A 14,710-nucleotide genomic window follows, 5' to 3' on the forward strand; every position below is an offset into this window, starting at 1 on the left:
TTCAGATTTTTCTGCAAATCAGGCGCAGTTTTCAGGTTTGAAAAAAATCTGTCTTGTCTGCCTATGGTCTCAGTCTCTAGCATTAAGTATCTTTAGATTTGGCTTCATTGAAAACTTATGCATTAGTATCAGTCATTTAGACTGTTTAGACTGTTACTAAGGAATGATATTAAAAGAAAACCTTTGCTCATGAAATCACCTGTGTTGATTTATCTTGTAACAAATATTACTTCTACTTAATTCATGCTAAAATAGTCTTCTTACTAGCAAACAAAATATCTACTCTAAAATAACACCCAGGGACTGAAAGCAGTTTTGAATAGCTACAAATCTCTATGAATGTTCAAACCTTTTGCAAATGTTGAAAACTGAGGATGAGCAAATGAGTGCATTTTAACAGGTGCAAGCAATGGATCCTCACCTTCAGATTGGGTTTTGACAATAGTTTCAACAATTCTCTGATCTCACTGTTTAGTGGTTTGCTCTGCAGCTCCTCAGTCAGCTGTAAAGATTGAAGTGACACAAAAGAACATCAGCAAGACCATTGTTTTACTCAGTATTACAGACAATCAATCTTGTTCAAGATTATTACTTTCCAGTGTGTACAGCATGAAGAAAAACAGAATATCAATCATTACTCTTCATTTTCTGGCCTGCATGCTAGTTTCTGGCCTATATTCTCAGTTTCTTTCAACTGAGTTTAACTAAAGTAATCACATTTGGCAACAGTACATCCAGATCACATTCTGATTTATTGCAATGATGGCAAATCCCAGCACTTCATCTAAGTGAATGGTCCTTCGCGTGCAGACAAAGAACTGCTTGTAAAAACGACTGGATCAAACTTTGACACTGTCTATAAAAAACAGCTTCTGAATGAAGTGGTGAAATCTACACTGCTTCCAAAAATCCACAGTAGCTATGCTGTCTAGGGCTGGGATAAGGAAACAGAGTGCCCCTACAGTGCTAGTCCTCTGAACTTTATTACGTTTACATATACAGAGCAAGTAAGCTTGTTATATCAGACAAGTTAATCACAGTAATACAGCTGGTATTAGATTACCAGATATTCAAGCTAAAGAACAGCTTTTAACAACAAGCTAAATTATTTGTATTTGGTTATACCACAAAGAACCAATTTGATTACAATAGTCTCATAAGACACAATTCTTCATTGAAAAGATGTTAACAGAGTATGCTGCATTACTTCAGCATTTCTTCAACTTGAATTCCACCCCATCTCAGGGAGGAAATCACTACATAATCCAAAAGTGGCATAATCCAGTCTCCTTTCATCATTATGATTAGGTTTCACACAGCTTCAGCTGTGGATAAACCAACCATACATTGAATCAGAACAGAGATGGCTATAGACCTTAGTGCCTTTGCAGTCTCAGGATTAATCCTTTCTGAAACAATGTAGTAAAACAGCACAAACTGATTCTAGTTACAGGGGCCACATCACGGCAACTGTTGTTTCAGAACGGTCCTGTAAAGTGCACAGAAATTAACGAAACACACCTCTCATTCACGTGCTCCTTAAACAAGTTAATGACTTACTTTATAATATCTAAATATTTGTTGCTCATTTACATATGCTGGAACACTTCACTACTAAGTGCAACATATGCACAGATTTGTCCACAGTAATAATAGCAAAAACTAACACCTGCTTTTCATCATTCTGAAAGAGGAAAACAGCTACTGCTATTTTGAATTCCATTGTTCTTCAGGATTTTCTCAAAAACACTGGAAGGAGATCCAAATCTCATTAACATGAATGTTTAAAATGGGTTAATTTCCTTTTGCCTCCCAAGTGTACAACTGTGTGATTTTTACCTGCCATCATGTATAATAAATTAATTAGAACCAATCATTTCAACAGTTACCTACAATGGATTCAAAGAAAAAATAATTATCCTTCCAAAAATTGCCCTTGGTGTACACCACTGTGCCAAGCGTATCTAAAGTTTCACTTAAATCAGTTTAACTTTACCCTGCCCACCTTAAGTTCTGTCATAGTTTATACAGGTGTGCACACAATTCATCAGGGTTGTAGAATTCACCATATAATGCAAAAAAGGCAGGCTTGATTTTTTATTAATAAAAATTACAGTAACAGGAAATTAATACTCTGTCAATGCCAGCTATTCTAAATTTTTTTAGTTATGAAAGTAATTTGAAAAGCTTTAATATCCATAAATCTCTGCTGCTTTAAAAAGTAATTTTCTGACAGCCCCTTCCTATATCTTTAACAAGCCTCATTTCATAGTATCTTCTGTCTTTCTTTCTTTTTCTTGTTATTCTGTCAGCAGTCTAGCTATATTATTTGTCTTTATTTTTAGAAAACATTCCTCTTGTCTATATGACTCTCATAACACATTAGTAGCTGACAGCTTCAGTTTCACCAAAGATTTCTAATACATAATTTCTCTTATGGAATACCAAGGCAGAACAAGAGTCTACCTAGCTGCCGTTAACAGCGAAAAGTTTAATAAAATCAAAACATCAGCAACCCCTTGATGACAAGGTTTTTGGAAACCTCTAGCATTCAGTTTATATGATCCCCTTGTTCTACACTCTGCTCAGAGGTAATTTTGGGAAATAAGGTACCTCCAATGGCTTCAGTAGGTACACTTACATCATCTGCCAAAGCTGATGCACCATGCAACATGGGGACAGGGCTCTGTTTTTCATAGTAGTGTAATTTTTCATGAATCTAGGAGACAAGAGAAGGAAGCGGATTTAGCAGTAGAAACAGTCTGACAACCTAAGCTGGCTAACTAAACATCTACAAAGAAACAACCTTACAGAAGCATTTATCCGTGAACATGTAGATATAATTTATCGTCACCTTCTAGTAAAGTACTGTATGAAGTCAGATGGAAAAAATGCCAGGTATGTAGACCAATCCACAGAAAAACTAAACATTTTTAATTTCCCTCCCTTTTTTGTTTTTTTTAAACTATTTTATAATATCTAATTACAATTTTAAATTCTGTCAGAAAAAAACATACATCCTGAGAAGGAAATAAAAATTAATCACATTGTTTCTGAAATTTATTTGCCGCCAATACTTTTCTAATTCTCACAAAAGCAGTTTTTAAAGCTTTCTTGCAATACAATCGCCAGTATTCAAGTTTACAGTCCATCCCATCTACCATTTTACCACCCTTCTACCTTGCAGCTCCTCCTATTTCGCTTCATCCCTCTTTCCTCCTTATCCTTCCTCAGTTGTCCCCATATATCACTTCACTTGATTTATACCCCTGCCTTATGTTTGGAAAAAAATTCTGTAAACTGGAGGGCTCACCTAGATTTGCAGAAACACCTCTCCTGTCTGTCCATGGCCCCATTGTACAGATGCTTTGATTTACACTCAGGGAGTAGGTTCAGAATTAAGTCTATAGATTGAAATGAGATTCAAATGCAGTAGCCTCTTAGAGACCAACACGTTTTTTAGGGAATTGGCTTTTGAGAGTCAACACTCTCTTAATCAGAAATTGACATTATTGGAATGTATTAAAATTAGTTTATTACTTCAAAATCTCTGGAAAAAATATTTATTTATTTAGAATTTTTAATGCTTTTTCTTCAGGGAATCTACCCAAGGCAGCTTACAAAATAAAACATAATAAAAGCATAAAACATAATGCAAGAATTAAAACCCTCCAGAAAAGTTAATTAAACTCAATTTTTAAAAACCCAGCCAGAACATAAAAATAGAGTTCACTGATCAGCTTAAAAGAAGTTTTCTGAGTAAATCATAACATGGAGTTAAAAGATCGACCTCTTAATTAAAAAGACAAAAATGGTCAGCCCACACTGGACAAAAATGCTTGGCCTGATCTCTTCCCCGCCCCGGGCCAGAAACGCAGATGTCAGGCAATCATCGTGGAAAAGCACATTCCATAAGCAAGGTGCCACTACTGAAAGGGCCTTATCTCTGGTTGTCACCTGCCTTATCTCTGAAGGCAGGGCATGGTAAGCAGGGCTCATTCAGCAAGATCTTAATTTAATGTTACAACTTAAGTCCCAATAGTCTTAGAGAAATGACATCATTAATTTCTTTCAGTATGATATGTATGTGTTCTTAAGTTATTAGTATCTATTCCATAATATCTACCTCTAGGTTGTTTTTAGAAGCTCTTAACGGATTAAATCAAAACCATTTTCAGAAGAGATTGGTTGGATCCGTCCAATCATTTCTGATACTGGAAAAGGGGTGATTTTCATAAATTTTGATTTTTCTTTGATACTGCTCTTAGGGGCACCCCATCTCTTCTAGGTTTAGGTGATGACCTCCCTCTGAGTGTAGACAAAGGCCATTTGCCTCTTTGTTGCTCTTACTGGACTAGACAGCAGTCTCTGATACAATAGATCTTACCATCTTGTTGAAATTGTTGGAGGCAGAAGTAGGTATCAGAGGATTATGTGGAATGATTCAAATAATTCCTTATGCTTTGGACTCAAAGGACTGCTATTGGAAACCAGTTATTATCAATGTGGGATGTAACCTGTGGCATTCCACAGGGTGCAATTCAATCTCATATGCTTTTCATTCTCTATGTAAAGTCTCAGGACAAGTCATTTGTAGCTTTGGGGTCGGCTGTCATCAATATGTAGAAGACACCCAGTTCTATCCTTATCTAAGTCTCCTGGTGATGCGGTATAGGCCCCAAATCACTGTCTGACTACTGCTGGGGTGGAGTCAGCAGTTGTGGTCCACATTGGTACCAATGACATTGGGAAATGTAGCCGGGAGGTTCTGGAAGCGAAATTTAGGCTGCTAGGAAAAAGGTTAAAATCCAGGACCCCCAAGGTGGCATTCTCCGAAATGCTACCTGTTCCACGCGTTAGGGGAGAGCTAGAAGTGCCGGAGATACAGGAGGTCTCAATGCGCGGGATGAGAAGGTGGTGTAAGGCAGAGGGTTTCCAGCTTCTTGTCAGGAACTGGGAACCTTTTGGGATAAGGCAGGCCTGCACCAAAAGGACGGGCTTCATCTTAACCAAAGAGGGAACCAGGCTGCTGGCTCAACGCAAAGGTGGCAAGAACAGCTTTTAAACTGATCCTTGGGGAAAAAAAGTTTACCCAGGAGCTGGGAGGTGACTTCAACTGAATACAGAGTCCATGGGGATGCAGACACAGAGAGAGGTTTTTCTAAATCAACCACATACAAGCGTTTGGTGAGCATAGCAATGTGTTAAGTGATAGTGTCTACAAAAGGCTAGAGGGCAAAACACATAAATCCCAGGTTAAGGACAGAGACAGAGTATACAAGTGTCTCTATGCTAATAGTAGAAGCATTCAGCTCACAAAATGGGGAGCTGGAGTACAGAGTTTTGAAGGAGGACATGGATATAGTGGGCATCACCGAGACATGGAGGAATTGGGAGAACCAGTGGGATGCTGTGATCCCAGGTTACAGGTACTACAGGAAGCGATAGGACAGAGTGGCGTATTAGTGGGGTGGCCCTCTACATCAAAAGAGAGCATAGTGTCACATAAAATAAGACAATGCAAGTGGGGAGCTTATTCCTCATGGCTGGTGAAGCACTGTGGATATCATCACCAGGGTGTAGCTAAAAGTTTAACATTAGAATATATTATCGTCCCCTGACCAAAAGTGCACAAGTGAGATTCTGAGATGGAAAAAAAAAAAGAAATTAGAGAGGCCATCAAAAGCAAGAAAAATAATAATCGCATTGGTAATGGGCGATTTTAACTATCCCCACATAAATCCGGAAAAAATGCATGTTCAGGGTCATAGTAAGGGAGAGAACATTCCTGGATATGCTAAATGATCGTGGTTTACAGAGAGCAGATGGTTGTAGAACCAACCAGGGGAGATGTGATCCCAGATCCTAATTCTAAGGGGACCCAGGACCTGGTGCGAAGTCATGTTGTTGAGCCGATAGGGAACAGCTAATTCACAATGCTGTCAGATTCAGTATCTCTGGTGCATGCTAACAAGTGACAACTACTAATGTAGTTAAGATTTGCCTTCAGAAAGGAAATTTCTCAAAGATGAGGGGATAGTGCGAGGAAGCTGAAAGGAAAATCAAGAGAGTCAAAAATGTCCAAGGTGCTTGGAGGCTTAAAAAACACAGTCTTAAAAGCTCAGCTGGAATGTGTTCCGAGGTTAGAAAGGCAGCCCAGTCCAAAGTGAAAGCCACCATGGTTAACAAGGAGGTTGAGGTAATTATAGGAAAAAAAAAAGATGTCTTTTAGAAAATGGAAGTCCAACTTAACTGGATGAAGAATACCTCAGAGAGAACACAAATGGTGGCAAAGAGAAGCAAGTTAGCTGCAAGGGAGGCAAAAGGATTACGTGAGGAATGGCTGGCTGCTAACATCAAGACTAGCAACAAACAAAGGCTCTTCAAGTACATCAAAAGCAGGAAGCCAGCTAGGGAAGCTGTAGGTCCGGTTAGACGAGCGAAGGAACAAAAGGTGTGCTGCGCTGGGTGACAGGGAGACGTAGAGAAGCTGAATGAATTCTGCATCTGTTCACCCAAGAGGAGGTGAGGGAGTTCTGCACTCCGAACCAAGCTTCTTAGGAGGTGAACTGAGGAACTAGTGAAGTAGTGGTAGACAAGGAAGAAGTTCTGGCAGCCATTGATAAACTAAATGCTACCAAATCCTCTGGCCCAGATTGCATTCATCCAAGAAGTTCTAAAGAGCTCAAGCATGAAATTGCTGGATGTTCTCACATTAATATGCAACTTATCCCTGAAACCAGGCTCCATCCCTGAAGACTGAAGATGGGCTAATGCCACACCATTAATCTTTGGGTTAAGAAAGGATCTAGGGGGGACCTGAAATTACAGGCCAGTCAGTTTGACATCTGTTCCTGGTAAATTAGTAGAATCTATCATTAAAGATAAAATTATTAAACATGTAGAAAAGCAAGACCTGCTGAGGAAGAGTCAGCATGGCTTTGTAGAGGCAAGTCCTGTCTTACAAACTTACTAGAGTTCTTGAGGGTGTGCCCAGACATGTGGATAAGGGGGAACCAGTGGACATTGTTTGATTTCCAAAAGGCTTTTTGACAAAGTTCTCACCAGAGACTGTTGAGAAACTCCAGCAATGAAGGAATAAGAGGGAAGTCCCTATGGATTAAAAACTGGTTGGAGGAACGGGAAACAAAGAGGGTGTAAATGGGAAGTTCTCACAATGGAGAGATGTAGGGAAGGGTGTCCTCATGATCCGCTTTTAAATCAGTGCTCTTTAACTTATTCATAAAATGACCTGGAAGCAGGGGTGGTAGTGTGGTGGCCAAGCTTGCAGATGATAGCAAAGTAGGTAGGGGGGTGAGCACCACAAAGGATTGGCGAAGAGCTCCAAGCTGACCTTGATAAATTAGGTGAGTGGCCTCAGAAATGGCAAATGCAGTTCAATGTAGCGAACAAAGTGATGCAACGGGGCAAAAATCCAAACTTCACATACACGCTTACAGGGTCAGTGCTATCATCACAGACCAGGAAAGGGATTGGGCGCCTTAGCTGATAGTTCCACGGGAATGTCAACTCAATGCAATGGCAGCCGTGAAAAGGCAAACCTATGCTGAGGATAATTAGGACAGGAATTGAGAATAAAACCGCAAAGACTGTCATGCCCTTATATAGCCGCGGGTGTGACCGCATCTGGAGTACTGTGTGTTCAGTTCTGGGTCGCCACATCTCAAAAAAAAAGGATATCGAAGAGATAGAAAGTGCAGAGAAGGGCAACGAGGATGATTGAAGGATTGTTAACCTTCCTTATGAGGAGAGGCTGCAAAGCGACTCTTTAGTTTGGAGAGGAGACGCCTGAGGGATATGATTGAAGTCTATAAAATTATGCATGGGGTAGAAATGCTGACAGAGAGAAATTTTTTTTTCTTTCTCACAATACTAGAACCAGGGGCATTCATTGAAAATGCTGGGGGAAGAATTAGGACTAATAAAGGAAACACTTCTTCACTCTAACGCAGATTGTGCTTGAATATGCCACAGGAGGGTGATGGCCACTAACCTGGATAGCTTTAAAAAGGGCTTGGACAGATTTATGGAGGAGAAGTCAATCTATGGCTACCAATCTTGATCCTCCTTGATCTCAGATTGCTAATGCCTTAGCAGACCAGGTGCTCAGGAGCAGCAGCAGCAGAAGGCCATTGCTTTCACATCCTGCATGTGAGCTACCAAAGGCACCTGGTGGGCCACTGCGAGTAGCAGAATGCTGGACTAGATGGACTCTGGTCTGATCCAGCAGGCTAGTTCTTATGTTCTTATGTTCTTATGATAAACTGGCTACGAGCAAACAAACTGAAATTAATCCCTGAAAAGACAGGTAATGTTAGTTGAGAAGGTGGCGATCTCGAAGGACACTGTGCTCCCCGCTTTTGAGGAGTTCAGTTGACTCTTATTGATTCAGCTAAGAGACTTCAGGTTATACTGGGAAAAATGTTACTGTTGGAGAAGCAAGTTTATACAGCTGCTAAAAAAGGCTCCATCACCCTCATATAGCATAGCAGGGCTGGATCATCCTACCAGTCTCAACCATGGGCTTGAACCATTGGGGCCCAGATCCCAAAAAGTCATCAATCATAGGACAACCAAATATTCACCACTGGACAGCCAGTTTTGGCCCAACGTCAGCATGGATCCTAGCTCTGCACTAAATTAGGCCAATCGCAGACTTCTTCATTCACCCCCAGATAAATCCAGATGCACAAGAAGGGCATCCCAAGGACTCAATTTGTATAGTTGGTTTATCTTCGGAACCATTTCCCATTACCATAAGCACAAAGTTAATGTGGATCCTTCCACAATGAGAAAGAAAGAGTATGATTTCTTTTCTCCAATTCTATCTTCCTTTGCAAAGTCAGCCCCCTACATCTTTCTACTATTTCTCAGCTTCTTCATTCAGAACTGACTTTCTCTACTGCCTATTATTCCTTCTCCATTATATCGTAATTAGGGACTCATGTTTCTGACAATCCTACTGCACCCTCTGGTCTCAATTCAGGCAAAAAAGTATTACAGTTACATGTAATGATTGCACAAAGTGAATGGTTTTTGCAGGTTTCTTCTCCCTCCAGCCCCCCAAATACCGACTCCTCATTTTCTTAGTATGTATCTTGGTTAGAGAAATAAAGTTACCTGTTGGTTAAGTGACAGTCTCTTATCTTCCTAACTGAAAATTTATTGCGCCCAACTGAGAGTAGTGTATACAACAGATTACAAGGTCCCTCCTTTATCCCAGGGCTCATATTTTAAATTTTTCGCAGGTAGAGGACGCTCTTACATAACACACTTGACAAAGCAACTAATCAACAATATTTACTATCAAAAGATTAGTCAACACCAGCTTAATAGCACAATCTGCATACAGAGCTAAAATTAATATTCCAAGTTTAACATTCATAACCTTATTGTGCTATAATTAATTATATAAACATTATTAACACATTCAAAACACCTGCTTTCTTATGGACAAGATTTCAGCACAGTGAGTTGTATTCTGACAGGAACACCTTATCCCCCTCTGGGTGTCAATGACAACTGCCCAGTCTACTGGTGCTACAGTACATTTTTTAAAAAAACTGCAGTGTTTGTTTATTGGTTTGTTCACTCAATCAGGGATCACATAAGGAATGTGATGTTGTCATGGTGCCGCACAGCCCATCAAGAACCAGCTAAATCCCGTGAAAATTCAGCACAGCATTAGCCTATCATGTATACTCAGCATAAAGACAGTTTACACTCAAGTTCTTTATGCAGAAGGATGTTGCCCTTTTCAAAAGCACAATGTGAAGTCAGGGCAAGTACTTTGCTTTCCCTCCACTACCTCTCCAAGTCTTCTGCAGTTGGTAGTGAATTTCAGAAACAAGCAGCACTTGATTGTCTTCTACAAAAGCCCAGCGCAAGAGAAGACAGCACATTCCTTTCTTCCTAAACTACCTGAGAGGTTGGTGGTAATTACAAATAATGGCTGGCATTTCAGAAATTCTTACATGTGAGTGCTTGACCTCAGCCAAAGTTAAAACACTGGAGCATTCCCCCCACTAGGTTCACTTGATTAAACTTTCTGTCAGTGTCAAATCATTGTTTGTCGTCAATCAGTTTTTGAAGGCCAAATTTTAAAACCCCATTTGACCTAGCCATGGCTGGGGGATTAGAACTGTTGCATCTGTACAAGAACAGAACTATGGGAATCCTTTCACCTGAAATTTAGTTTTTGGTGCTTTAACGTGTAGAATGAATTTAAAATTTTTGTATTTGACTACCAGAGGTTCTCAGCTTCTATTCTGATACTTTTATTTTGCCTTGCAATATTATATTGGAATTGATTTTTTTAAAATTCTTTTGCATCATTGACTGCTGGATCTACCATCAATCGGGGAAGGGCGGTATAGAAATTTAATAAAATAATAATAATAATCCACAGGACAAAACTTCTCCTGAACTAATGCAGAAAATAATCTCCCTTTAAGGAAGAACAATTTAAATGCTGGCTTAATTCTCAAAAACATGTTGATCTTGAGGGAGAAAAATGTGCACTTTGACTTCTTTGTTCCTCACAACAACAAAATAAAACAACTATTATTTGGGAATTCAGAGACTTCATTCAAACAAACTTTTTCAGTTTGATAGTAAGAAAAGCTTCTGATGACTTTGCTTATAGGAAGAGGTCCCCTTGATGGATAGAGGAAATTCAGATTACAGCCAAACAAATTACCCTTCCTCCAAGATAAATTTCCCTGCCCCTTCAGAGCCAAATTCCCTGCTCAGTTACTGCAAAAAGAACTTCCTAAATTGGAGGTGGTCTTGTTGTGCACTTTTAAGCTCAAGTTTCTTAGAACTTCTGCACTCTTCAGGACACTTCAAAACCTGAATGAATCTCTATGCAAAATGTGAACATGATGCTCTAGTAACAAATCTATTCTCTCTCTCTCTCTCTCTCTCTCTCTCTCTCTCTCTCTCTCTCTCACACACACACACACACACGAGAACATTACCTAACCTTGCTTTCCTTAAAACCTGAGGTCCTTCATCTACAGATGCCATGTTATGCAGTCTGTGAGAGAAGGGACTGTCCAACAATTCCCTACCCTCGTCCGCAGTCTTTGCATTCTCATCTCAGCACCCAGGCAACTGCTGGGAGGAGAGCAAGCTAACCACAACAAAGAGAAAACAAAGCCACCATGACTATGGCAGCTAGGTAAGAAACGAGCAACCCGGCCACAGTAAAGTGATGGTGGTTTTATTTTTATTTCTCCAAAGCTGACTCACTCTCCTTCAGAGATTTTGACAATTTTTTTCTTGCCTAAGCTGCTGTGCTTCATGCTGTGAAGGAGGGAGACATAACTCTACATGGCCAGAAGTAATTACAATGGCTTTAGCTATACATTTAATATTGAAAAGTTCATGTTCTAACTGTGTGTGTGTGTGTGTGTGTGTGTGTGTGTGTGTGTGTGTGTGTGTGTGTGTGTGTGTGTGTGTGTGTGTAAATGCAAATGTGGCACTCTACAAAATGTGGGGTGAGTCCCACTGACCCAACCAATGTCCTCCTCCTCTCAAAGACTGTTCTAATATAAACAGGAATGCTTAAACGGGCAAACAGCAAGACTTCAGCATAGTAGTATGCTGCACTTGTAGAAAAAAAGAAAGTCTTATTTGTCAAGGCATAACCAGTGTGTTCCCTTTATAACTATAAGGGAAATTGCACATGGAACACTTACCTCAAGCCATTTAGCCGCGCGATGGGGCTGACGTGTGGTCTCCTTGCATTTCTCTGTTTACACCCGAGGAGGCAGCCCAATCCTGCTCTGCATCTAGTCTCAATGAGCCTGTTTCCCAGTCCTCTTAACTCTGTCCCTCTTAAAGGGTCAGATCTAATAACACTCAGTAGTCCCAAGACTATAGAGCTGATGAAGAGGCAGCCAACGGCAAACCACCTCTAAATGTGTCTTGCCTTAAAAGCTCTATGTGGGTCGCCGTAAGTCTAACGTGACTTGAAAGAAAAAGAGCACACCAACCTTCTGCCAAAAGAGCTCCAATAATAAAGACATGCAATTCCATAAGAAGGATATTTATAGTGCTGCAAGTAAATATGGGAGAGACTGAGTATTTTACAACACCTGTTCTACATCCAGTCAAGTCTGTATTGCCATTTCTGAAGGACAAGGTCGTGGATCTCAGCCTTATGCAATCAGGAAATGACTACAGCTTCTTGGAAACTGGAAGAGACAGAGAGTAGCCTGGGCTTGGACTGAGGCTGGACTTTTGTCCTTGTCCTATCAGGATATTCAGCAGCAGAAATGAGCTGCATTTAAACTGCTACAGCTGCTGCCATTTATTTTCTTCAGGGTTAACAATGCCAAGAAAATTCAGACTTTAAAAGATTCCTTGAAGTCTCCAAAACATAATTAGGGCACAGTCCCTTTGATACATAAGCTTTTTTGACTCTGAAGAGCACAAGAAGAGTGGATAAATCCATATGCCAGTAACCGGGTGACAGGAATTCCCATTTTTATCTAGGTTCTACATGTTTGGAGTAGCTAACAACTAGAATATGACACAAATCTCATTTTTAAAAAACCCACTACAACTGTTAATGTATCACTTTAAAATCAATGCCTCTATACCAGCTGAACTCCCACTCCCAGCCCAGGATTCCAGTACTTGGCAAGTCTTCTAAAACCAGTACATTCCAAACCATCGGCAAGTACTAGAATGTGCCTTGCACTTGAGTTTTGGCGCAATTTAGAAAAAGGCAGCCATGTGCACATACAGCAATCAGCAAAGGATATAATGAAGCCTTCCAACTTCTTTTTTCTTTCCTTATAGCATTCATGACAGTACATCATTTCCTAGAATGGGAGCCCAGCATGCTTTCTGTTTCCCACACAGTGCATCCTCTCCAACCAAGGGCTGAGCCCCAAATTTAATTCAAGCTCAAAGTACAGGACTTGCCTTAGGCAAGCCCTTCTCAACCCTAGCTCATCTGCAAAACCATTATACTAGTGACTCAGCTGGCATTTTCAAGATGTTTACAATAAAAACTGCAAAGCATTTTTTTTAAGTTCAAGAGTAGAACGCACATGAATACTTACCATTTTTCACCGGACACATCTATGAATTACCCTCCCAAACTCATGGTCTTCTTCAGTATGCTTACATGTTGAACACAATTTTCAGTGGATGAAAGCCAATTAAAAAGTTGTACTAGAATTTCAGTTGACTTTGTTAAAGGAAATTATTTTAAATTAATGTGGCTACTGAACTGTTGCCATCTTTTACCTCAAAAATACATCCCGCCTAATTTTTGCTGTGAACATTTATTTATTTAAGCTAAACTCCAGGCCTTGAATGTTGACCATGAAGGAGTCTCAGGTTTCCTGCTACTATTTCGTGCTACCTCATTCTAAACAAGGGCAAACATCATATGTTTGTTGCATTAGTGTATACTGCCAAAACATCACTATTAAATGAAATCATCTCTGTATTTTTGGTAGAATCCTTCAACAACATCCATCCCTTGCAAGAGCAGAAAGCTGAAACAAGGCAGTTTTGTTTTCAAGTGAGTAACAGTTTGAGTCCTGGTTTACTAGAGGCTGCTCAAAATGTTTTTCCATAAACGCTTCTCAAAAAGAATGAGCATTTAAGTGTGGTTTACCTTTACCAGTGAATGAAGGCTTTTTTCACCAAACATATCCCAGAGGAAGGTCAGGTCTTCCTGGCTGTCCACATGTGGCTGCAGCTGGGCTGGCAGAGAAGCCAGCAGCTCATACAAACCTATAAAGTGAAAATAACACAAGAAGTTAAAGCTAAGGGTGATCTCATTAATTTCACTTAACCCTCTTGTGTAATTTGCTGCCTATACCATTTTATATTAAACTAGTAGTAGGTTTGAAAGTAGCCGAAAAACATTGAGTCAGAGAAGGAATGACGACCCCCCCCCCTTACAGTTACTAGTAGGGTACTTTTTACTTTATTAACAGTTGCTAAAGCTTCTATAGGAATATATTTACTTAACACTGTACCAAGAATTCATAATGCTTTTTGGAAAGAGACAAATCCCAGAAACACACACATTCCTCTGCTTAATCGTTATTCCATTTCCCTTGATATTAGAGTGAAATGACTCATGAATAGGAAAAACATCCTTAAAAGAACAGAGAAAATGGATGGGGTGGTCCATTAAAAAGAGTTTGTGGTTTCTCTAAATATTTCTCACTGATACATAGCTTTAAAAAAAAGAATTTGGGTGTAACAGATGCACAGCAGAATAAAAACTTCAAGTCTAGCTATACAGCAGTCAAAAGCCTTACACCTGTAAGTGGCACTGAGAAAGGGAATGCGCACAAAAGACTTATCCACGCTTCTCCAAAAGGGATTAAAGCAATGACTGCTCCTAGGTATTTGTAGCACATCTCACAGAAGTTCACTGGGGCAGACAGTAGCACAGTGTTTTCACAGCAGCAAACAGCAAAAAATTATCCATTATGTTGCTGTCTAAGAAACTTGGCAACATGACTTGCAGAAGCGTTCTCAAAGGAGGTAACCTAGCATGAGCTGATACCAACTCAGAGCATGTGCCTAATTTTTCCAGTGGGATTTCTCAGGGTGAAAACAGATGAAGTGCACTTCCGTCTTCATCCCAGAACACCCACCCAACCCAACATTATCAGGATCTACCTAACTACCACAGTAAACCAGTCTGAGT

General features: G+C 40.0%; 1 protein-coding gene across 8 annotated transcripts in view; it reads right to left on the bottom strand.

Moving 5' to 3' along the window:
* The window catches only part of MPP7 (MAGUK p55 scaffold protein 7), a 98,210-nt gene that overhangs the window by 50,791 nt on the left and 32,709 nt on the right, over nucleotides 1-14,710 (bottom strand). For 7 of the 8 annotated variants that reach the window (XM_048510574.1, XM_048510573.1, XM_048510571.1 and 4 more), the window contains exons 3-5: nucleotides 13,661-13,779; nucleotides 2,642-2,719; nucleotides 422-502 (exon numbers count right to left, since the gene is read on the bottom strand). In XM_048510574.1, coding sequence (XP_048366531.1) covers nucleotides 422-502; nucleotides 2,642-2,719; nucleotides 13,661-13,779 — 278 coding nt within the window. The remainder of the gene's footprint in view (nucleotides 1-421; nucleotides 503-2,641; nucleotides 2,720-13,660; nucleotides 13,780-14,710) is intronic. The other variant, XM_048510575.1, reaches the window with a different exon arrangement.

Source organism: Sphaerodactylus townsendi, linkage group LG11 (assembly GCF_021028975.2).
Source record: "Sphaerodactylus townsendi isolate TG3544 linkage group LG11, MPM_Stown_v2.3, whole genome shotgun sequence".
NCBI classification, from domain to species: domain Eukaryota; kingdom Metazoa; phylum Chordata; class Lepidosauria; order Squamata; family Sphaerodactylidae; genus Sphaerodactylus; species Sphaerodactylus townsendi.